We start from the raw sequence: 25,322 nt of genomic DNA on the forward strand, positions 1-25,322 counted from the left end.
GAAACAAATCAGACTCCAAAGCTTGTGATCTTTCTGCTACATAAAACTCAGCGTGTTTCTTTAGTAAAGCAGGTGAGGGGTGTAAATGAGTTTAGAGACTTTTCTAACTCAAGTAACATAGGAGTTTTATTCCATGCAGTGTAGAACTTGAGGTTCGTGTTAACTTTGGCTTTCCAGAATAACTCATCAGCCAAAAATCCATTGCATAGTCCAGGCACACAAGCTAAATCCAGAACTGCCATAGGAGTGGAAGATTTTGATTTCATATATTTACTTTTCTTCTTATCTGTAAGGGTATAATTTACCTTTCTAAGATTGAAATTACTCTTTTACTTGTGGGTACCACTTGAATTCCGTTTTTTAAAAGATAAAATGGACTTTTGTTTTATTCCCAAGGAGTATATATTGACTCAGCATGTACACCTTTCTCCGCCTGGCTGCTTTTAGTGTAACCAGTTCTTCTCTCCCTTGCAGGATTCATTCTCATATGAGAATGAGATTCATTCATTCTTCATCACTCATGAAGATTACATGAGTGTTCAGAAAGCACTTAAAACAGCACTTGGCAAATAGTAAAAGACCTTCCAGGTTTTTTCTTTTATGAAAACTCCTACAGTTATGAGTAGCTTATTATTAATGAATTAATATAAGTTATAAAAGTACACATTTGCTCTGCACACCTGGGTGGCTCAGTTAAGTGTCCAGCTCTTGGTTTTGGCTTAGGTCATGATCTCACGGTTTGTGGGTTCGAGCCCTACATTGGGCTCTGGGTTGACAGCACAGATTCTTTTGCCCCTCCCCTTGCTCATGTGCTCTCTCTCTCTCTCTCTCTCAAAACAAATAAACCTTTAAAAAAGTACACATTTGCTTTTCCATTATTACATATTGCCCAGCAGGAAATAAAATAGCCCAAATTAAAGTCCAAATTTTATTAGAGAATATATCTAAAATACAATATTTATTAAGTTATGATATATTATTTGAATGGAAATATACTCTGTATCACAACTATAATTATACCAATTTTACAGATAATACTTCATTTATATCTCTGTAATTCAAAAGTCACTAAATTACAACATAATTCATATTTAACATTGCTACAAATATATAAGAATTTAAAATTTGCTCATTAATATAACATCTTGGAATCATGAATATTTATTTTACCTGATTCACATTACACAGAATCATGACTATTTTACCTGATGTACATTACGTAGCTCAATTTATCTCATGATAGGGATTTGCACTCATTCTATTTTCCTATGCTTTAAAACTAGCATTTTTGTGAACAATTGTCAATGCTCATCACCCTCTGTTCTATGAACAAAGTCAAGGTATTTTTTCCCCTATTCCTTGAACTATATTCTCCACTACAGAAAGGCTACTACCATAAGCAAAGCACCCGTCACAGCAATTCTGTCAAGGATGACACCTGGTCAGGTTCTTCACATTTTACTAATAAGCACATCAGGTGAGAAATGAAAGGTCTAGAAAACCAGATGCAAAGCAGCCAAGGTCCAATTCAACAAGGTAGATTTGTGCTTAGCTAAAGGGAAACCCAGAGGTCCATTCTTTGGTCCTGGGCTCCGGGACCATCTTATTTGAAGGAAGCATTAATTTTTCTGTTGTTCAGCGGCTGAGCTGGGCGCCAGTTGTCAACCATCAGTTCTTCTGGTTCGCCCTCCTTATTGAAATTAAGCTTACGGAATTTCAGCATCTAAAAGGCAAAATAAAATATTAAAAAACTAAAAGTCCAAGTTTCACAATAGTATTCATTTATGTGCTTGCGTTATACCCTGAAATGCATTTTCCAATATTAAACTTCACTTTGATTCTCAATAAATGTATAATCACATAAACATATGTGTATACTTTTATTTTACTTTAAATGTTGTATTTATTTTTGAGAGAGTGCAAGTGGGGGAGGGGCACAGAAAGGGGGGCAGAGGATCTGAAGCGGGCTCTGTGCAGAGAGCAGCAAGCCTGATGTGGGCTTGAACTCACGAACCATGAGATCACCACCTGAGCCCAAGTTGGATGCTCAAGTGACTGACCCATTCAGGTGCCCCTATATCCCTATGCTTTTAGATAACAAATCAATTTCTAGAAAATGCACACAAGATTGTTGGTGTCATTTGGAAGGAAATTTTCAGTGAGCTTGTTTTTTCCCTCTTTAAATTTTAAAATCAAACATCAAAAGCCTATAAAACACTTCTGAGATGTAAAATACTAACAGAAATTTTAGATCCCAATTAGAGTTCTGTTTTCTGCCCCAGGGAAGGTGACCTAAAGTGACCCAGGATCTGCAAGCCCCAGGGGATAAGTGAGGGCTGGTATCTTTGCTTAAATGTATAGAAACACATAAATGCATTTTCCCAATCTGGGAAATCCTTGACATTGACTGATCTTTATTCCCTTTTAACCTTGTTTTAGCTCCCTGGCCCAACGATGTGAAACAGGCAGCCCTCAACCAGCCTCCTACTTCTTTGAGGTTATTTGTGCAAAGGGGTACTTCCCTTTTCCTAAGCAAGTCTTGATCTAAATGAAGAAGGATTGTTCGGGCAGTAATAAAACAGCCCACAAATCAACAGCCTTTAACCTGATCTCTTTGGTCCGGTAATTATCCCTCAGCTACTGTAACATCAGTTAAATTACCCAGGATCCAAGTCCTTGTGGATCCTACTGAGGAATGTCCATTTTCTACATTTCAGCTGTGTGGGAATAGAGACAGACAGGGGGTACTATTGGTGACTTAGAAGCTGCATTAATAACTTGAATTGCATAAACTATATTGTATGGGAGAAGTAAGAGTCTGTGTTAAAGGTTGTTAAAGCAACCTGGAGTGAGTTTTTGATACTTTTTTCTGCAAAGCATGGCTTTTACTTTTGTCAGAATTCAGAAAGGTATTCTGATACAAAAAGAACTGCAGCAAGCTCTTACGTGAGTGAGTAATCGGCGGGGAGTTACTACTGATATCTGTGTAACCTTGAGTATGAAATCTCATTGTCCTGGGCCTCAGTCTCCTCACAGTTTCCATAAAAGCATTTATTAAGTGACAGATACCCTTCTCATTTAATCCCCAGGATCACCCAACCTCACAGAGTAAACACTGCCTAAAGTTATGGCTAATAACAGCAAATATTTCTCAAAAGCTGTTTATCAGCTACACACTGCTATAGACACTAGTTCCACAGCTAGAAGCATCAAGAGCAGGATTAAGCCCATAAACCCTGGGTCTGTCCAAATCCAAAAGCCAAGCTCCTCTGTCTGGATGAAATGCTCTCCCTCACTTTAGGAAACCGACCTGCTCACTGCTAACGCTGATGGGCTCCTTGAGCAGGATCCAGGTCACACATTCCAGAAGAGGAGGAGTGGTCAAGGAGCCTGGGTAGGTCCAGTAGTCCAAGCTTTCCGGAAGGAGGACACGAGGGTCAAAGTTAGCGAAGTCAGCACTCTTACCCTGGAATTAGGCAAACACACAGGTTATGTGTCATGATCAGAGTGGGAGGAAGGCAGGAAACAAATACTCCCTTCTGGTCGCCAGAAAACTTTTTTTTAATGTGTTTTTTGAGAGAGAGAGACAGAGACAGAGAGAGGGAGAGAATGAGTAAGGGAGGGGCAGAGAGGGAGACACAGAATCTGAAGCAGGCTCCAGGCTCTGAGCTGTCAGCACACAGCCTGATGCGGGGCTGGAACTCATAAACCATGAGATCAAGACCTGAGTTCAAGTTGGACGCTTAACCAGCTGAGCCACCCAGGCGCCCCTCCGCCCCCCTCTTTTAAGAGAGGTCCCATATTCACCAGAAAACGAAATAAAAAGAAATTAACAGATGACATTTGACTTGGAAATACAGACGAGCAGATATGAGCAAGGGAACCTGACGATACTATTTTCACATGTCCATTCTCATCTTGTCCTCCATAATTATCCCTTATAATTTCCTTCAAGTTATTAACTGATCACATCCAGTATTTAAAGTGAAATTGCTGCCACTAAAATAATGCAAATTTGAGGCTGCAGTCACCAAAATAGAGTATCCTTAACGAGGAGGTAATTGCCTTGCTATCATACCTGATGGCTGGATCAGAACTGAATAACTGCTTTCTTTTCTGGACACTACACTTTTAAAGCAACAGATGCAAACAGCAATGAGTTACAAGCAGAGGGACAAAGTTGTTACAAAGAGAGAAAACTGTCCTAAGAGAATAAAGCGAACAAAAGATAACTAGCCTCGGGGTAGGCAAAACCCTATTAGAGAAAATAGGTTCAAAAGAAAGAAAGATCGGGGCTCCTGGGCAGCTCAGTTGAGCAACCCGCTCTTGATTTCAGCTCAGGTCATGATCCCAGGATTGTGGGATGGAGCTCAGTGTTGGGCTCTGAGCTGAGTGTGGAGCCTGCTTAAGATTCTTTCTCAAAAAAAAAAAAAAAAAAAAAAAGATGATCAGGTTTTTCATTTTGTGAGGTATAATTAATACATAATATTATATTAGCTTCAGGTGCACAACATAATGATTTGATATTTGCATATATTGCGAAATGATCAACACAATAAGTCTAGTTAACATCCATTACTATGCCTGGTTACTAATTTTTTCTCTTATGATGAGAACTTTGAAGATCTACTCTCTTAGCAACTTTCAAATATGCAATGCAGTAGTAGTAACAACAGTTGCTATGCTGTACATTTTATCTCCAAAACTTATTTATTTTATAACTGGAAGTTTGTACCTTTTGACCCCCTTCAACCACTTCCCCCCAACCTCTGATAACACCCAATCTGTTTTGTGTCTATGCACTCATTGGTTTTTAGTTTGTTTATTTGTTTATTTTTCAGATTCCTCATATAAGTGAGATCATATGATATTTGTCTTTCACTATCTGACTCATTTCACTTAACTTAATGCCCTCAAGGTCCATCCATACTGTCGTAAACAGCAAGATTTCCTTCTTTTTTATGACTGGAAATATTCCACTGTGTACATATAATCTACATTTCTTTATCCATTCATCCATTGTTGGACACTGGGCTATGTCTGTATCTTGGCTATTATAAATAATGCTGCAGTTAATGTGAAGGTACATATCTTTTCCAATTAGTGTTTTTGAATCAGGTTTATTCTCCATCATTCAAAGGGGTCAGATAGGAGTAACAAGTGAGCATTTCAGAAGATAAACATGACTTCAGTGAATATGAGCTTTCTGAAGCCAGGCCTGCCACTGGGGATTGTATTTAGCAGATGTTCAATGACCTAAACATGGCTGTGCTGTAGAATTTAAACTTGGGATGGATTAGTCTTCATGCTTAGCATTGTATCTCCTATGTCAACCAAGTGACTGAAATGGAGCAAGTACTTAACAAATACCTGCTGTGTGAATGAGTCAATAATTTGACCGGATGATCTTTCAGTTTCCTTTCAGTCATGAGATTCTCTGACTCTTATATATGAATGTTCAAATGATGGGGAAACAAAATTAAATAAAGGCAAGATTAAAATTATACTAGAATTAGGATCAACTTTTGGATAAAGAAAAGTTACATGAATATATAAGCAACATTTTACCTTCATTAACCGTTCATCCAAACACCACATGTCAAACTGAGACTATTCGATTTGATCAAAACAATTTCCTAAAACCAGTGGGATATAAAACATAGGTTCTCTATCGAGGTGGCAGAAAATGCAACTGTACCTTTGTTTTAATGGAGTCCAGTGCATCAAGGACTTTTTGTAGGCCCGGGTTGGCATCACCAATCTATAGGAAAACATAATGTACAAGGCACCGTAATCTGGTTGGTATTACATCAGTTTTGATTTGGGCAGCTCTACCATAAAAGGTTTCCAAACGATGAACCAAAGTCTACCACTGGTACATGCCACCCATCCATCTTACTTTGATCACATTGGCACCATGAACTTCCCTACTGTCACTGACAACTTCTTTCTGCTTCGCCCCCCCACCGCCCAGTCCCCTGAATGTACTCTCTCAAATGTCACTAGTGACCTCCAACTGACCTCTAACTGACAAAGCAAGGAACGCTGTTCAACCTTAATCTTGCAGGATTTTATACTATTGACCTCTCTCCTTTTTGAAATTCTCTCCTCCTTTGGCTTTCCCTCTGCCCTCCAGCCTCAGCAATCTCCCTTGACTTCTGTATTCCTTTTTAGTCTTTTAATACCATCTTTCCCACTGCCTTAAACGTCTTACATTCTGCAGTTTCTCAGGACTGCGTGATTAGCAGCTTTATCATCTCCCTCTTGGTGCTTTCCTTGGATGATTTCATATTCACTTGTAGCTTCTACCTTGACATATGATGTCAGGCCCCATGAATCCCCAGCCCAGACTTTTCTCAACTTGCTTTACAGCTGTCTAGAGGGCAGCTCAAACTGTATGCCCCACTGTTGCCTGAAATTCTCCAATATTGAGTCACTGCCCTTGAGCCCTCCAAAACTTGATCTAAATTTAGCTTTACCTGTCAGGAAACACTACTATCTAGTTAAGGGTGAATTTTAAAATAAAAACCAGTAGTCATCTGAAGTATACCTCTTTCTCATTTTACATTCCGCATGTATACATCCTTCACATTTACATCTAAATAGCACCTAATTAATACCTCTTGGATTGTTTGTTTTGTTTTTGTTTTGATTTTTGCCCTCCATCTCTAGAGCTACTAGCAGATATGAAGGGGGACATAAGCCTGAAAATATTTTGGAGCCAAAGGCATTCCTTAGGCTCTTTGTAGAATGTCCTGTTTATTATGAATGTTCTGTCTGGTTAACCTTTCTCAAAAACAGGGAAAAAAAGAATTGGGTCATCAACTAACCTTTAAAAAAATACCCAAAACAGCCAGTCCATCAGGTTGCTGCACAGCTTTTCCAAAATCCCCATATTTGGTGTTCCAATGAACCAAGTGAAGCTAAAGCAGTCGGAGACAAAACCATAATGAATGATATACATCATTAATCCTCCAAATGTTATCCAGAGACAAAACCACAATAAATGATATACATCATAAAACCTGCCGATTGTACCCAGTGATCTTTTCTTTACAACTAAAGGTTACTAAAGAAAGGGAAAATGTGGGTAATTTAAAATATAAGCTTTTCTTTCATTTTCATCCTAATTATCCACTATTTGACATAACAGCAAGTGACTTCGTCAACTCTCAGACAAAGAGTTACATATTTTTGAGGAAAGACACAAATGCTATTTTTAGATTTATGTTAAAACAGGATCCTCCAATTTGAATTCATTTAAGTTTTTGCAAACGATGTCCTTGAGTGTAGCAGAGAATGTTTTGCAGCATTAATTGTAATATCACAAATACAAGTTATAAGAAGCAAATGTGAAGGTCCTTTGTAAAAAGAAAAAAAAGTGGTTCGCTTAGTTTGAGTCGAATTTACAAAACTATGTTTTTGAAATTAATGCTGAAAATCAATTTACATTTTTCCCTGGAAGGCAAAAAAGCATATCTTACCTCTGCAGCATATTTCTTTTTATCCACAGTATGCTCAGATCCTTGCCCATCAGACGAACCCCAGTGAAAGTGAAACTGAATCAATCTGTATGTGCCAGTGAGGGGTCCTCCTTTCAGCACTAAAATGTAAAAAATATGTATATATATGATATATGTATATTATACATGTGCCTATGTGTATATGAGTATGAGTGTATGAATGTATATACATACACACAACATACACAAAATCGCATGTATATACACACGTATATGTACATATGCACATGAAACACACACTACTAAATATTATAATGTAATTCAATCCTGTTGCATAATTCTAAATTTATGCCTGTAGCAACATTTTCACTTTGTGAAAATTAAATCCAGACTCAAGTTTAGTCTACAGGGCTGAACAAAATCATTTCAACTGGCTTTTCTCCTCACTTGTGTTGGCTTGAAGGTGGGTACTTTTCCCATCTGTTTTCTGAGCACAGTGATAACTTCTCTTCTGGGTTTGTTTGGACTCACAGGTTCTGGTTCAGAGAGAGGAAGTCTTAAGTGGAATTATTAAGTCCTCTGTGAATGACTGGGGAGGTGCCCTTGTATCTGCTTGTCGATGCAGGTCTGTGGCACACTCCAGAAAACATGGGAAGCTCTCTTCTCCATAGCCCCATGACTGCCCTACCATCTGCTTTGCTAACCCCAGATGCCAGAATTTGTGAAACAATAAGCATTCCATTGATCTTAGTATAAAACCCAATTTTCCTTACCCTGGCTTCCCAAATTCTTCAGAATTTGGATTTTCACTGCTAGTAACTAGCTTTATCCCATTAAAATGTTTCATCGAACCTTTCTGATCTTAATTTCCTCACCTGTAAAGTGGATCCATTCAATTGTTTATCACTTCACTAAAAATTTATTGATCACCTAACAGAGCACATAGTACTCTGTTGCCTCCAAAAACTTAAAATTCTAACTTTAATAACTGTCTTATGATTCTATTATTCTGGTATTAATATAACTTTGTTAGAGTAAAGCACGAGACAGAAGAATATGACTGGATGTCATCTCCAGTACAGTCTATCTGTAGATACGGAGTTGTGTATTAGAGAGAATTAAAATAGGAGGAAATCAGTTTCCCCCAGCCTCTCCATAAAACCTTGTTAACTTGTATATATTCATGAAACTTACCAATATATTTAAAAGCTTTTAAAATTAGATTAGTTCTCCAACTTCAAATTTTATTTCTCTAGAACTAGGATTAAAACATCTGTTGCTATAAGTGCATTTTATTAGCTTTGGATTATAATTCTATACAACAATGAGCCCAAACTTACTCTGGCTTTGCAAAACAAAGCAACAAAGTCTGTAGAGTCAAGTTTGCTTAATTTCACCTAAGTATGCATAAATGGTAGCAACAGCCATCCATCTATCCAAAGTAAAAAACAGAGCTGGCTGGAAGATATTTAGGCCCTTCTTAGCTCCTGATACAACCTCTGGTCCCCAGCACTGCCTTACAATAGGCCAAGGGGCGGGGGAGGGGGAAGAACCAATTATGTAAACGATGTTACATCACAGATCTGCTAAGAAACATCAATTTGGGTACAGTCTGATAAAATCACATCTCTTGAGGGGCGCCTGGGTGGCGCAGTCGGTTAAGCGTCCGACTTCAGCCAGGTCACGATCTCGCGGTCCGTGAGTTCGAGCCCCGCGTCAGGCTCTGGGCTCATGGCTCAGAGCCTGGAGCCTGTTTCCGATTCTGTGTCTCCCTCTCTCTCTGCCCCTCCCCCGTTCATGCTCTGCCTCTCTCTGTCCCAAAAATAAATAAACGTTGAAAAAAAAAAAATTTTAAAAAAAATCACATCTCTTGAAATTTAACGAATTATTGTTAAAGTTTTTTTTTACTGATAATTCTGTAAGGAAATAATTAGCCTTATCCGCACCCCCCCACAAGGCTTTTTCAAAATAAAAAATTCCATTTTTCATAATAATATATTCTTAAAACTAAATATTTGTTCATGAAATAAACTGGTACTGAAATAATTCCTTTATAATAACTTTTTAAAGCTACCAACTGGCTGATCATAAAAAGCAAATGCCTTCTGTAACATCACTAGTTCTACCGAGTAGCAAAATAAATTAAATAAAACCATATTAAGCTTCAAGATAACTTATCTTCCTAAATGTATCTCTTTCCCCTTGTGAACAATATCAGAATCTTCAATTTTAAAAATAATAAAACTTATTGCTGTTTCATATTCTTATTCACTCCCTTGCAGATCTTAACATTCCATCTTAATTTACTTATTTCAGAGAAGATTTAGAATTAGTCAAGAATGTATATGAGCTTTTATTAAACAAGCTTTGCTAATGCTACAGAAAGAAAGAAATGAAGAAAGAAATGAAGGAAGAAAGAAAGAAAGAAAGAAAGAAAGAAAGAAAGAAAGAAAGAAAAGAACAAAAGAAGGAAAGAAAGAAAGAAAGAAAGAAAGAAAGAAAGAAAGAGAAAGAAAGAAAGAAAAGAAAGAAAGAGAAAAAGATTCTTGGTTCAATGATTAAACATACTCAGTGCTAATCTGTTATTACCAGACACCTGTTTTAGCTCCTGTTAAAATAAAACTATGTTGCCATGTAGATTAGAAGCCCTTGTACCTAGGAGAGGTTATTAAATTCTTAAAATTTAGTTGCAACAAAAAGAAACATTTCTGGTCTACTTCAGGAGTTGGTTATTTCAACAAATCCTTAGCGCAGAATTTAGTTAATGAAGTCGTCCCCAAAACATGGTTACAGTAATAAATTGCCACAAACTCTAATAAAGGCAGCATACATCTTATGTGCAACATAAAAAAGACATTTGGTCGAAAAATAGGGAGCTTGCACTTTTTCCAGATCTACTTATTTATTTACTTATTTTGATTGCTACATACCATTTTCTGAATGATCCAAGTTTAAAACGAAGTCTGTCTGATGCAAAAATAATTTTTAAAAGTAGCAGAAACTGCTGACTGCGTATATTTTTCCTCTTTAAAATCCAGCCATGTTAGTGAGGGCTCTGAAGAGTCCATGATTTATTGTATCACGGAAATGTATTCCACAAGGGACAGAGAGACATAAATTTTCTACCACAATATCTTTTCAAAATTCCCAAAACTTAATTTAAATCCAAATCTCAACACGAAGGGCTCTAGCCAATTTTAATTTTCGTGATCAGCCATCAGTTATACATACTACATATATAAAACACAAAATAAGTACTAAATACATTCTAATCTGTCTTCCTATACATATTACTTAGAGAAATTACGTAAACTATGTTATTTGTGAAAATTAAGGCATCCAGTCCAATAATATACAAGACTATACAAATTAAAAACTGAAAATTTAACATTTTTAATTTTTTTCTTCCTACTCCCTTTATTATTACTTAACATAAAATGTATCCAAATAACAAAGTAAACACCTTAACGAATATCAATAATCTCTCTTAAATTCAAAATACAAATAAACCATTTCTAATAATCTTTAGTTTAAAATGCAAATTTAAGGGATCTCTTACTAATGAAGTACATGACTAAGTCTACTAAAAATGCAGCATTTCCAGGAGATAAACAATCTTCATTAAATTACGCATTACTATTTTGCTTTTGAAGCAGTAGTCAATAATCCTGGAGTTTACAACTAAAATGAAGAAAATGAATGAAGAAAAAGTCTCCACACTTTATTTCTTTTAAAATAGTGAGATATTTAGCTGTCACTTACACTAAAGTAAACAACAACTAAAAATCAAGGGAACAGAAGTTTTTAGTTTCTGGTACATGGAAATTATATGAGAGTAAAAACAATACCTAGGATCTGTGGTTTAACTAAAATGGATGGAGGGAGGTATTAAGGGGAAGGGGGGTGGATTTTTAGGAGCATCAAGTTAAGAATGTATTGATTTCACAGACAAAGAAAGTAGACAAGATGATAGCCCCAAAGAATAGAAAACATGAGCCAGTAAACATGGAACAGCATTTTATTTCTCTTTAAGACCTCTTAAATGCTGTAAAACAAATAGAAAATATTCAAGGCACCTTCCATATCTCTGGTCCTCAGATTTCTATGTGAATCAGGATCATCTGTTAAAATGCAGATGCCCAAGCCAGATGCTGACTTTAATGACCGATATTTTCAGAGGGAACAGTGAGATGATTCTGGTACAGATCAAAGTCTAAGAATAGATGCTCCACAGTTTTTGTCAGGCAACAGGGAAAAGGCTCTGGATTTTAAAAGGGTAAAGCACCACTTCAGTTTTCCCTTCTACTGTATGAACAATGGAAAATGGAAGTTTTATTAGAACATATAATACAGCAATGGGGGGGGGGGGTTGTACCTGGGTGGCTCAGTCAGTTAAGCATCTGACTCTTGATTTCGGCTCAGGTTCAAGTCCTGAGTAGAGCGCTGCACTGACAGCGTGGAGCCTGCTTTGGTTTCTCTCTCTCTCTTTCTCTCTCTGCCCCTCCCCTGTTCATTCTCTCTCTCTCTCTCAAAATAAATCAACTTAAAAAATATATATAGCAATAGGGTATTTTTTGAAAATGTGATGTTAGGTATGTGTGTGTGTTCATTTAATAAATGCTTTTTGAAGACCCCACTAAATATAATCCACTAAGAAATATCTGTTGGCAATAAAAAGATGAACCAAACAACTGGAAAAAAAACCAAAAGGACAGGATTTTTTAGTTTTGTGTATATGGAAATTATAGGAGAGTAAAAAAAAAAAAAAAACAAAGGAAACTCTTTTGACATGAATATAATTAAATACAGTATTTAGGGGTGCCTGGGTGGCTCAGTCGGTTAAGCGTCCGACTTCGGCTCAGGTCACAATCTCGCGGCCCGTGAGTTCCAGCCCCGTGTCGGGCTCTGTGCTGACCGCTCAGAGCCTGGAGCCTGTTTCAGATTCTGTATCTCCCTCTCTCTCTGACCCTCCCCCATTCATGCTCTGACTCTCTCTGTCTCAAAAATAAATAAACGTTAAAAAAAAATACAGTATTTAGAATGTTTTGGTCAGTTTTATAAATACTTAGGTTTCTCTTACACCATTAACAGTATGCACAACGAACCCTTTCACTTGTTGCTGCTCTGATTCCTTTTAATTTAAAATTATTCACAGAAGGACAATATTAAAGCTTCAAAAGCAAGTCCTTGAAAATCAAGCAAGACTCATGTATGGAGTTCTATTGTCATAGAGACAGTGGTCTGCCTGAAATGAGCACAGATAAATTGTTCATTTCCTTCCTTTTTTCTTGAAATAATATAGACAGATAAAAATATATCAATTTCTAAAGAAGAGAAATTATATGACAGTTGTATATGGATTGGCTCAATAATTTCAGGCATTGGTTTTTCAATATTTGCATCTAACATTGCAAGAAAGCAGGAGAGTTTTAAACTCATTAATAAAACTTAATGAGTTAGCAGAAGTTAATAATTTGACTAGTATTCTTTTCTCCCAGATAAAGCTAGTAATAAAAGAATGCAAGCAGGGAGAGTTATTTTTTAATAAGTTTTTTAAAAGACCAACAGGATTAGCAATTTTTCATTAATTTAAGGTGGTTTATTGTTAAAGGAATTTAGAAGATTGATGAGAACTTTTAGTTAAAGCTATTAACTCCACATTTTTATTTTATTAACTCCACACCTAAAAAGAATTCTCTCAGGGCACCTGGGTGGCTCAGTCGGTTGAGCAACTGACTTCGGGTCAGGTCATGATCTCACAGCTCGTGAGTTCGAGCCCCATGTCGGGCTCTGTGCTGACGGCTCAGAGCCTGCTTCGGATTTGGTGTCTCCCTCTCTCTGCCCCTAACCCACTCGCATTCTGTCTCTGTCTCTCTCAAAAATAAATAAACATTAAAAGAATTCTTTCAAGCTTAAACATACTAAACATAAACATAATAAACTCAACCAGCTCAGTTAGTGATACTCTAGTATCAGATAAGATAATATTCAGGATATTTGAAAACTTAAATCTATAAGAAGTTCTAGAAGGCTGAAATCTCACTGAGGTAGAAATAAATAAATAAATAAATAAATAAATAAATAAATAAATAAATCAGTAAAAGGAACTGAAGCATTTAGATGTAGAAAACAAGAGGTAAAAGATATCTAAAAATGTTAATACCATGAAAATAACTCTTAGCAAAAAGAGATGTTAAGTTGTTGATTCAAAATATTGAATGACCAAAAAATAAAATAAAATATTGAGTGACCAAAATGAATGAATTGTTTTTAGACTTCAGTGTATAGAAAAGCATATCAATTTTTTAAAACATGGTACATATACACTAAATATTAATTGTGGTTATCATTCAAAGATTCTTATTCAACTTTTATTTTTAAGTGATGGTCATTTAGTCTCATCCCAACAAATTAGAAGGGACTAGCAAGTTAAACTCCTTAGCATTCTGTTTTCTCATAATTATTTTAAGTGAATTTGACTAGAGTATCTCCATCATTCGTTCTAACTTGAGAGTCTAGGATTCTTTTTTTAAAAAATCTAAAGGGTGCTTCTCTGCATGGTATGATTGTTTGATTTATTCTGTTTTTCCTTAATGCCAACATTTTAATATATTCTACATCCTGGAAAAAAATTTGCTTCCTGGTTTAACCCAAACAACTGACAGTGTTGAAGAGGTATGGGCAAAGTTACAAAGGGATCATTCATACATAAAGGAGAGCAAGCCTTTCTAACATTAACTCTTCCTTGTTTTTATGGCACCTCCTTGCCCGTCAGAGCACATACTGTTCTCTCTCAAATCCCCTGGTCTTTCCTACTTCTCTTTGCCTGGAGTCTCCTCCAAGTTCAAGCCTCAGCATAAGTTTTACTTACCCTGGAAAGTATTTCCTGACTTACACAGAACAACTCCTAAGTCTCTTTCACGTTTCCATAGTTCCTTGGACTATATGTCCTTGTTGCACTTACCAAAATCGCTGTCAGCTGTCACTGCTGTTTCTGTGTCTTTATACTTCAGGTATCCCCAGCGTGAAATCTAGGGATACAGGAAGGAGACTAGACCTCTACCTGCCTTCATGCATTTAACTGGTGTTAGGAATGGGTTTTTGTTGTTGTTTTGTTTTGTTTGTTTGTTTTGTTTTGTTTTCATAAGAACTAAGTGAATAATGCATGTGTCTCTAAAGGCATGGGTTTAAGACCCTATCAAAACCACTGTTCTCACAATCTAAACATGGCTTTAATAATATATGTGTTACTCACCAGGAGAAGTAGTTTTAAACAGCTCTCTAATCAGTTACTGGTTATTTAGAAATCCGTCAGAACTTGTCATTTTCATGCTAAAACATGTAACTATATAATAACGTCACATATAAAATCAGTACATACTTTAATATGATAAATGGAATGTTGAGGAAAATATAAAAATAAAAATTTTAAATCCCATCAGGTGGTGGCAGGTAATCTTCCAGTTCATTAAAAACTTTCTTCAGTAATCTTACCACAGGTGATCGCTACAGCAATTGCCTAATAAAAGCAGTTGAACGGTGTGTTGACATGAAAACAGCAATGGTCACTTGTTGGAGAATCGTAACGTGCCAAGTGCTGGGCTAAGGTGCTTTCTATCTACCGTCCCATTTAATCTTTCCTTTGTGGTAGATACTACTGCTTCTCCAATTTTGCAGTTAAAAAAACTAAAAATTAGAGACATTAAGTTGCTATTGTTCCCAGGGCCACCGAGCTAGTTAGTGGCAGAGCTGGGACTTGAATCCACGGCTACCTGACCCATTTCTATGTTCACAGTTGCTAGACTCAATGTCAAAATCCACTTTCCAGTAATAATATATTACTGAAATAATTATTTCATGATTAAATTTGTAAGGAATTATCTCATCCGGTTCTATTTGCTAGACATTTGTTTCCCCGTCACTCCAAATAAGCACCCAATTTCTATGTGGCATCCAATGAGGTATATGACTGGTGGCCAGTAGGGTCACTGAAAACTGACTTCACTGGCAACATTGAAACATACAGTCACTGTGTCTCTTTTTTTAACAGTTGATAGCTAAAGACTAAAATAGCTCGGGGGCGCCTGTAGGTGGCTCTGTGGGTTGAGCTTCTGACTTCAGCGCAGGTCATGACCTCACAGTTCATGAGTTTGAGCTCGGTGTCGGGCTCTGTGCTGACAGCTCAGAGCCTGGAGCCTGCTTCGGATTCTGCGTCTCCCTCTCTCTCTGCCCCTCCCCTGCTCACACTCTGTCTCTCTCTCAAAAATAAATAAAGATTAAAATAAATTTTTTAAACTAAAATAGCTCAAGTTTTTTTTTTAAATAAATAAACACGGAGTTTTGTAGCATCCTTTGTATATGTACAATAACACCAAGACTATGGCCTAGTCATATTATAATCAAAATATGCAGTATCCTTTACAGGAAGGAAAGAAATTTCCCTTATTTTTAGCTTAATCACTTGAGCATTATTTCTTTGAAGTGGAAGGCTTACTTGGGAAGGTAGAATCATTGAAGTGTCTTCAATGAACATCCTCTGCTAAATCTAATAATCAAAGTCTAATTAGCCATTATATTATGACAGAATATGTGTTTGCATGTGTGTGTGTATGTGTGTGTATGTGTGTGTGTGTGTGTGTGTGTGTACTGGGGGGAGGTGCACAAAAGGAACAGGTAAGTTGAAAACATTTCTCAGATGATCTCCACATTATCCTCCATCAAATTGTCTTCCAGAGTCACTATTTCAGAAATCCAAGCATCAAAGAATAATTTAAAGAAGGTAGGAGCGAATTTTTTTTTTCCAAACTGGACTGAATAATTGGCTAGCTACTGAAAAAAAAATGGTCAATTGGACTATAATGGCTATAATTACACACACTATATTAGTACTCTCGGTCATTACTGCAAAAATTTGACAGCGTTACGGGATGTCTTCTTGGTTTTCCTGTTTTCTCTTTTTGCCCCTGCGCTCTCCCTGCTCTCACACCACCATCGCACATCATGTGTCTGCAGCACCATTCATTCAACGACCTTCAGAGGAAAGCACTCAGGAAAATAGGGCACTGGCAATTAAATCAACCAATGGGCAAAGAAAGCTGCTACCATGTCTGAATGGGATTGTTCTCCTGTTTCTAAATAAGAAAAAAGAAGCATTCAAAGTGCATCCTGTAAACAGCTCTACTACAGATAAATTATGGTCATTGGTTTTGTCAGCAATGGGCCAGGTCCGCCCACCAAGTCTAAAACCTTTTCATTTGTGGAATGAATTTCTGGGTGGATACCAAGATACACTGCCACCTTTATCACATTTGCATTCATAAATACAATGCTTCCAAATTTCAGTATTTTATTTATTTTTTTAATTTTTTTTCATTTCAGTATTTTAAATAGCGAGGCTTTCTCCACTCTTCTCACTGCTACCTTCAAGACAGCACTAAGATGTACTTTTTTATTGAATAGGCATCAATTCTGGAAAAAAATATTTTAGAAAAAATCTCCAAAGTTCAGTTTTTGCAAATCGCATTGTTGCTGATCTTTACTGCCAGGGGACCTTGCCTTTTGTGACTTTTCACAAGCAGATTACAGTTATACAATGCCCTACATAGAAACCAGGAATTTTATAGGGGAGCCACAGCCCCAGGCCACTTCAAAGTAATTAGCCTACTTCTCAGAGCCTGGGACCTAATGAAGATTAGCAGAGTGGCATCTTACAGTATGGAGACAAACAGGAGTATTAAGCCACTGCTCCTGATTCCTCCCATTAAGCTGGGGAAATAGCTACTGGGTAAGAGACACAAGTTATTTTTTAAACACTGACCTGCTTTGTCCTGGGAGTCATCAAATTCCACGTTGAAAGAGTGACCGTTGTTGATGATCCTCCGAGAAACCGCTTGCTCGTAGGAAGGAAACAAAGACTTCAGGCCAGGATCGTGAATGGCTGCTTTGGTGTCGATATCAATAGGGGACTGGCGCTCTCCGTTGGCAATGGGGAAGTCCTTATGCCAGTGCTCCGGTCCTAGCATTGAGAAGAGATGTGTGAATCCCCCAGTGTGGGGAAGGGCACAACCAGATCCCTAGAAAAGGGCAAAGATTCTGGAACCAATCTGCTCCGTTCCAATTTTGGTGGCACCATTCGGCTGAATAACTTATTTTGTGCCTCAGTCTCCTCATCTGTATTATGGGGTAATGACATCTACGTCCTAGAGTTTGTGAGATTTGGAATCAATACATGGAAAGGTCATAGAACAAAGAGTGAGTGCCATATAAATATTAGCTATTTTTATGCTCATTTTATTGAATTCGGCAACTGAAATTGGGCAAACACTATCATCGGGGCTCGTGGTTAGCATTTAGGATATTCAAGCTCATTTAAGACATTCGGGCAGGTCGGGATTCCTCCCTAGTGTCCTCCTACTGAATGTAAAGGCAGGGCCATTGCTCAGGCCTGGCACCTCTCTTTTAATGGTCACGATTCCCCCTACCTGGAAGTCCTATCCCACCTCTAGATGCGAAAGGTGCGCCAGACACATCTTTCTCTTGCATCTGCTGGCTCTGGAGAGCCCAGGTCAGTGGCCATGATAAAACCGAGTTCCTGGTGACCCTCTAACCTTAGGAGAGGAGACATGATGAGAGAACCCAGAAATCACCGCAATGGATTCAAACCGGCCCACGAAAATGCCCCGGGACAGTTCGTGTTGAGCGCCTTAGCCACAGGTGCTAAGAGTGAAGTGTGTGCAGGGAAGGGGGTCCCCTAATTTTTCTGCAATCAACAATTAACATTCCCCTCCCCCTTAAAAAACCTTCCTCGCTACCTCCTAGGGCCGGTTAGGATAGCCTCCGGTTCGGGACCCGGGGGCAACTGAACTCGAGTCCCGAGGCTGAGGCTGTGCTCCCCCTCCCTCGGGCCCTGCGCGCCACCGCCGTACGCGGGGATTCCTCGACAGTGGCCTCGGGGCTGGGGCAACCGGGCATCCCAGCGCCGGGAAGCAGAGGGCGGGGCGGGCACGGGGGGCACACCGTGCCTCGGGTGTTCCCACTGGCCGCGGTAAACAGCAGGTGCGGGCGCTGCGGGGCCGAGGCCAAGATCCGGGCCAAGATCGGGGCCCCAGGCGCCGCCGCCGCGCCGCCCTCCGCCGGCACTCACCGTTGTGCTTGCCGTATCCCCAGTGAGGGGCCATGGTCGCGCCGCTGGTCTGGGCAGGGCAGGAGTTGGCGCGGGTCTAGCAGTGGCTGCTCGGGCGCCTGCACGGTGTGTCCGCGGGTCGCGCCGTCACCGGCTTTTATAGGCTCCCGCCAACTTCGTGTTCGGGGGCGGCCCGGGGGAGGGAGCCCCGGGTGGACCTGGACGAGGGGAGGAGGAGGTGACGGGTGGAGGTGATCTCCCCGTGGTCGGGGCGGACCAGGCGGGCGAGGCACCAGGGGCGGGGAGAACGCCCTCTCGGCGGGCTCTGCTGGCTCAGGACCTCCTCTCTTGCCTCCCGGCTCCCCTCGGCCCGCGGCCCGGGCCCCGGGTCCCTGGGCTGGCAACAAGGCTCCGAGCTCTCCGCGCGCGTGGCGGCGGCGGCGGCGGGGGCTCCCGGGCTCCCGGGTGGGACTACGCGCACCCCACCCCCCTCCTGGGCGCGAAGTCTGGCGACCCCGCGGACTGCTCCGGACACGGGCCCCTGGTGCCTTTCATCCCCAGTCCCCATTGTGATCTTAGCCCTGGCCTCAGAGCGCTCCCGCCCCGCCCCATCGGCTGCACCCGCGCCGGGGACTTCAGCCCCGAGGGCTTACTCCCGGTGTTCCCGGCTCTAGACTAGCAGGCCAGGTTAGGAGCTATGACCTTGGGGCAAATAGGGATACGATCCTTGAGGCGCTGGGAGCCAGGAGCTTCGGGTGCTGAGAGCCACGCGCCCCCTACTGGACGACCGTGGAATAAAGTAAGAAAGATGAGTGAGAGTCTCTTGTGCCCTTAGTCCACACTGAGGAGAGAGCCCAGGAGATTGCATTTCCTTGCAACCGGTCAGGGTATCATATGAAGTGCTCATCTCCTACCTTCCTCCTCCTCTTTAAAAAATTAACTTTGGAGGAGAGACTTCCTAGCTGAGTACACATTAGTTTAAAACATTTTCCCCCAAAACTTCTAAAACAAATCACTTTTCTAAGAGAAATTAGGTAAAACGAAGTATTCCTTGCAAAGAGGCAATTTCCCTGGTTGAAAAAGGAAACTTGGCATCTGGGATACCTAAGAAATAATTAAAAAAAAAAAAAAACTGAGAGGACATTTTTGAGGCAAGGCAGCATTATGACTTGGTGGGCCCCCTTCTTCATAAACATACATACACACATACATAGTTATGGCTGTATTGATATGAAGAGTAATATCTTAACATTATGTATTTCAACATTTTCTTCCACCTAAGTGTTCCTTTTTATTTCTCCTACTTGAAAAGAAAACATTTTTGTGGACATCTAAAAGTGTTGTGTGCTTGAAGCAATTGTCCTTACTGTACTTAAAGATAAGGAACTGTTTTTAGGCGGGGACAAAATTAATTTCCTTCAGGAGACTTGGCCACAGAGATGGGAGGAGGATTTTCTGTCTTGTGGGTCTCTGTGATCTTTGACAGATCATATTAAAGTTAAAACTGAAGATGGGGCGCCTGGGTGGCTCAGTTGGTTAAGTGTCTGACTTCGGCTCAGGTCACCATCTCGCAGTGTGTGGGTTCGGGCCCTGCGTCGGGCTCTGTGCTGACAGCTCGGAGCCCGGAGCCTGCTTCGAATTCTGTGTCTCCCTCTCTCTCTGCCCCTCCCCTGCTCATACTCTGTCTCTGTCTGTCTCTCAAAAATAAATAAATGTTAAAAACTGAAGAAGCAGGAAGAGTTTTACACAATTTTATCAGCCCTGGCATCATATTACTTTTACAGATAAAGGAATAAATTATAATATCAGTATAAATTTTTGTAGTGTTGATCTCAAAATCTTTGTTTACTATAGGGGTGCCTGGGTGGCTCAGTCTGTTAAGCATCAGAATCTTGATTTCAGCTCATGTCATGATCTCACAGTTGGTAAGATTGAGCCCTGCCTTGGGCTGTGCACTGATAGCAAGGAGCCTGCTTGGGATTCTCCGTCTCCCTCTCTCTCTGAGTCTCTTTCTCTCAAGATAAATAAATGAACTTTTCAAAAGTCTTATTTACTATATATTTCACTTAATTCCACACAAACCAATATGATTCATGTTTATGTTTATTTGTTCTTGTCCTAAGAATCTAGAAAAGTGTGTACCTCTGGTTTTGGGGAGGGAGGGGTCTTTTGGTTGCTGTCACGGAGAATTCTTGGGCAAAAGAGAATGAGTCCCCTGAGGTTGAGAACTGTATCACATTATTCACCTCTGTATCCTACGTAGCTACCACATTTTTGTAACCTGAGCCCTAGGACACTACCAGCTACCCAAGAATTCTCTTTGAAATTATGTGGTCACTAATTCAAATGGAGGTAACCTCAGTTTCTCTTTACAGAAATCAATCACCTAACACATAACGTTGTGCTGAAGTTAGACTTGCTTTTGAGTCTGGGCTAATTCACCAGCCCTCTGCCCTTGGAAAAATTGCTTCCTCTTGCAAAAGTTCTATTTTTTCATCTGTAAAGCTAGGATATTAATAATGCCTACCTCACAGAGTTGTGGGGAGATCATTCATATAAAGGATTTAGCATAGTGCCAAAAATTAGAGTTTAATAAATGTTAGTTATCATTATTACTATCACATGTTTTTGAGCTCCTATTACATGCTTAATGTTTTTAGGTACTATTTAGGGTGTAAAAGCTTTGGTCATCTATCCATTCATTCATTCATCAAATCTATCCAGTACTATTATGTGCCAAGAATCAGTAGAGGGGTACAGCCCCAGATCAACAGGATCCCTGACCTCCTGGAGCTTACATGGGGATGGATAGGGATAGTATACAATAAACAAATATTTTAAAAAAGTGAATTTCCAACAGTGGTAATGACTATGAAGAAAATAAAACAGGAAAGAGGTAGAAAATTATGAGGGAAGGGTTGTTACTGTAGATGCAGTCAGTGCTCATGGAAAACCTGTTGAAGGAAGTGCCATTTCAGGAACCATTAAGGAAAGACCTAGGGAAGTGTATTTCAGGAAGAGCCAACAGTAAGTGTAAAGACCCTGCTGAGGACATTTCTAGAACAGAAAACTTGTGCTTAGAGCACTGTGAATGAGGAACAGACAAGTAGGTGAAGTTAGAGGCGGGCAGGGGCTGCAGCCTGCAAAACCTTGAAGACCATGTTCCAGGGAAGGACTTTATACTCATTGCATGGGGAAGTCACTAGGAAGTTGTAAGAAAGGGAATGATAAAAACTTCAGCAATATCATATTTCAGAAGGAAAAGGAGTTCAGAGCTTATGTGGTCCAATTCTTTATAGATGAGGAAATCGGCATTAGTTCCCAGAATGCTGCTTGCTGTCCCCCCAACTTCCTTGCCTTCGACCCTCTGACAATGGCCTTTCACAAAAAGATCCACACTTACTAAAGTAAGCCACTTCGCTTTACACAGGCTCTGGCTTTCCTCTTGGCCTCTGAGTTTCTTGACATTCTTCTGCGGTGGGATGGGAGGAAGTGTCACACAGTAGCCCAGGGCCCAGTTTTGTGAGTTGGGATTTGGCTTCCAGGACTTACCCTCTCTGTAATCTTGGATGATTTATGTCACCTCCCCAAGCCTCAGTTTACACATCTGAAATGTAAAAAGAGTACCCTGGGCTGTTGAAATGGTAAATGGACTAACTCGTGCGATTTGGTCATGCAAATTAGCATGATGCCTGGTTAGCCATTAGCTGCTGCATTAGGATTCTTGTTCTTGCAGCAGAGACATAGAACTGTGCTATGGGAATCGGCTTTGTAAGAAGACAGACCCGAGTTCAGATTCAGGCTGCAACAGTCACTTCTTATATCACTGCTAGCAAGCTAAGTAATTCCTCTGAGTTTCACTTACTTTTTTATAAATTTGTGGGGGAATTCTAGCTCTGGAGCTTCATGACGAGAACTGATGTCTGGAAGGTACTACTTATGGCTCTGGCACTTTTAAAAAATTGAATAAGTAATATAATTATCATGATAGTACTTCCCTTTGTAAAGTAATAGTTTGGCTTTTCTGTTTCTCTAGCTTACATGAAGAAAAAAATCACATTCAGTTAGTGAACATTTTTGGAGTTCCTACTCATAAAAATAACACCAAAAACTGATTACACTTCAAGCATGGTTCTAAATGTCTCACATAGTCCTACTTTACAGCAAGGGACACTGAGGCATAGATGTAAGTCATTTTGCCCCAGGTATCCACCAGGAAGTGATGGATCCAGGTGTGAAACCAAGAAGTCTTACTGCAGAGTCTGAGCTCTTAGCCATCTGCTACGAGGCCTCACTGAGGACCTGCTAAGCTCCTTTTCCGAGTGTATAAAAGGCTCCTTCCTCGAGGTGTTGTAGTAAAAACGCATTAAGATAATGTCTGCAATACTGCTCTGTAAAGCAAAGTTACATCAACATACTGGTCATTTCTAGGGTTTTCTACCAAACCCCCTCTCACCAATAAAGTCACAGGAAATGGCACTAACTCTACATCTAATAAACAGATACGTTCACTTCCCTAAGGAAATTGCTTCTCAGATTTAAAACGTTAGCTCCTTAATGTGTCTTTGATAAATAGTAGCATTTGAACTTTTCTCTAAGTAATTAAAATTTTTAAGAGTAGTTGGGGATTTCAAACATTGCTACCAAGCTTCCATTTCAACCAGAAATAGAAGGGAAATATTAAGTGGGACAATTACACTAAAAAACACAAATTAAACATTTTAAATATTTTATGTTCTGTGATAACTACCACATGCAGCACCAAGAAATATTCAATTTAATAAGAATAAAAGTCTATCTCATCGCAAAGCATTAGTTCTCAGCTGAGGGCAATTTTGCCCCACAGAGGATACGGACAATGTCTGGAAACATTTGATTGTCATAACAAGGGGGTATGTGCTCCTGACATCCAGGAATCCTGCTAAACATCTCACAATGCACAATACAGCCCCTTATAACAAAGAATTTTTCAATGTAAAATGTTAATAGTACCAAGATCATGAAACTCTGCCTTAAGAGTATCTATACGGTTATGCTTTTGTGGAAGTTCTGAAAAAGGGTTATATGTGTGTTTAGCAACACGTGAGCCCTAGCAGTGCTTTGCCCATAATGTGCCCTCACTGATTTTGTGTTGGTTAGACTATTGCACCTTAAGAGTATTGTTTATTCTCTTAGCTTCAGCATATTTCCAATGATGGCTTTCCTACCAAAATCATGATAGCTTGATTTTGTTCATAGTAGCTTTGTCACATGGTTGAACTTCTCTTTTGCTTATAAATCACCATCTTGTATGGGAAAAATTTTACTTCCTTTTAGAAACAAGAACAACTGAACATTTTCCATGCAAGGGGAATTGTAGGCATCACAAGCAAGTTTTTCCTCCTGATCAAGGGCAAGAGTCAGGATTCCCCAGTGTCATAATTGGAGGCAAAGCATACTTCCCCTCCCCAAATTATCCTACCTCCACGTTCAGCTAATCCCCACTTGGTGAAACAGTGGATGAAACACGGACCCAGGTCAGTGTGGAACCATAGAACAGAACAAAGTTGACCAGCTGTGCAGAGACAGTATAGCCCGATCTTGTTAGCAGAAGGTTTCAAACCAGCTATCTATATAGTGCAATGCATGCACCCTGGGGTGCACATGATAGGCGACTCCATGGCAGGAAGACAATGTGGGCACTAATATCTGTAGTTATTTTTTCACCTTCTAAAAATATCTACTTTGTTATATTTTATAATATGTATAATAGCACAATATGTGTATATAATTCACTTTAAAAAATCCTATGTTGGTGGTTCATGCTCTAAAACTGTACCCTACTGACCTGAATCACTCAAAAGGAGTATGAAGTCCATTGTTGGCCTAAAGGCCCAGGTGACCCATAGCCTCGTTTTGTGGGTGGACTGTACTCTTGGCTCTGTTATCTGTTCCTTCTTTCGAATGGCACGGATATCATTATTGAACATGTATTTCGTGCCCAGGGTACTGGGTACCGTGGTCATGCCTGATAAGCCCTTCCCTTCCGTGGTCACAGCCATGTTTAGTACAATTTATTTTCAATAATGTTTAGACATTGCCTTTTTCTTTTTTTTTAATTTTTTAATGTTTATTTTATTTTATTTTATTTTATTTTATTTTATTTTATTTTTGAGAGAGAGAGTTGGGGAGGGTCAGAGAGAGAGGGTCACAGAATCTGAAGCAGGCTCCAGGCTCTGAGCTGTCAGCACAGAGCCTGACGCGGGGCTCGAACTCATGAACTGTGAGATCGTGACTGAGCTAAAGTCTGGTGCTTAACTGACTGAGCCACCCAGGCACTCCTAGACATTGCCCTTTTCTATTCTATTTTTTTCTTCTCCTTGATGCTTCTAGGTAGTTCTTTGACTTACTTTTCTTTCTTTCTTACTGGACACACCTTTGAAAAGCATGAAATCCTTTCAAAAGGAGGGTTTCTTTAGACACTTGTATATACTTTTAAAATTATATATCAGATACTGAGTGTTTTTGCCCAGCTAAAAGCACCATCCTCTTAACAAGTTGCAGACTTTGTTCTTCACTCCTTGTGGTAATTTCATAATTCGTCTGAAATTCCCTGCTCCTCTGAGGGCCTAATCAATCTTTCATACCAATGAAGCTGCTAAGAACAAGAGGCTTAGTATACCTCACAATCTTGACAACGGGCCCCTTTGAAGAAAAACCAAATGAAAAGGAAGAAATGAGACCTTCTCTGGTGAAAT

General features: G+C 39.6%; 1 protein-coding gene across 1 annotated transcript; it reads right to left on the minus strand.

Moving 5' to 3' along the window:
- Window positions 1-914: 914 nt before the first annotated feature.
- On the minus strand, window positions 915-18,779 carry CA2 (carbonic anhydrase 2). The gene is made up of 7 exons (XM_025922993.2): window positions 18,607-18,779; window positions 17,281-17,478; window positions 7,485-7,603; window positions 6,831-6,923; window positions 5,699-5,761; window positions 3,311-3,466; window positions 915-1,723 (listed from the first exon to the last, which is right to left on the minus strand). Exons 1-7 carry the CDS (start codon window positions 18,638-18,640, stop codon window positions 1,604-1,606), a joined length of 783 nt encoding a protein of 260 aa, XP_025778778.1. The 5' UTR covers window positions 18,641-18,779; the 3' UTR covers window positions 915-1,603.
- Window positions 18,780-25,322: the final 6,543 nt, after the last annotated feature.

This window comes from Puma concolor, chromosome F2, assembly GCF_028749965.1.
Source record: "Puma concolor isolate L17-30 chromosome F2, mPumCon1.1.hap2, whole genome shotgun sequence".
NCBI lineage: Eukaryota > Metazoa > Chordata > Mammalia > Carnivora > Felidae > Puma > Puma concolor.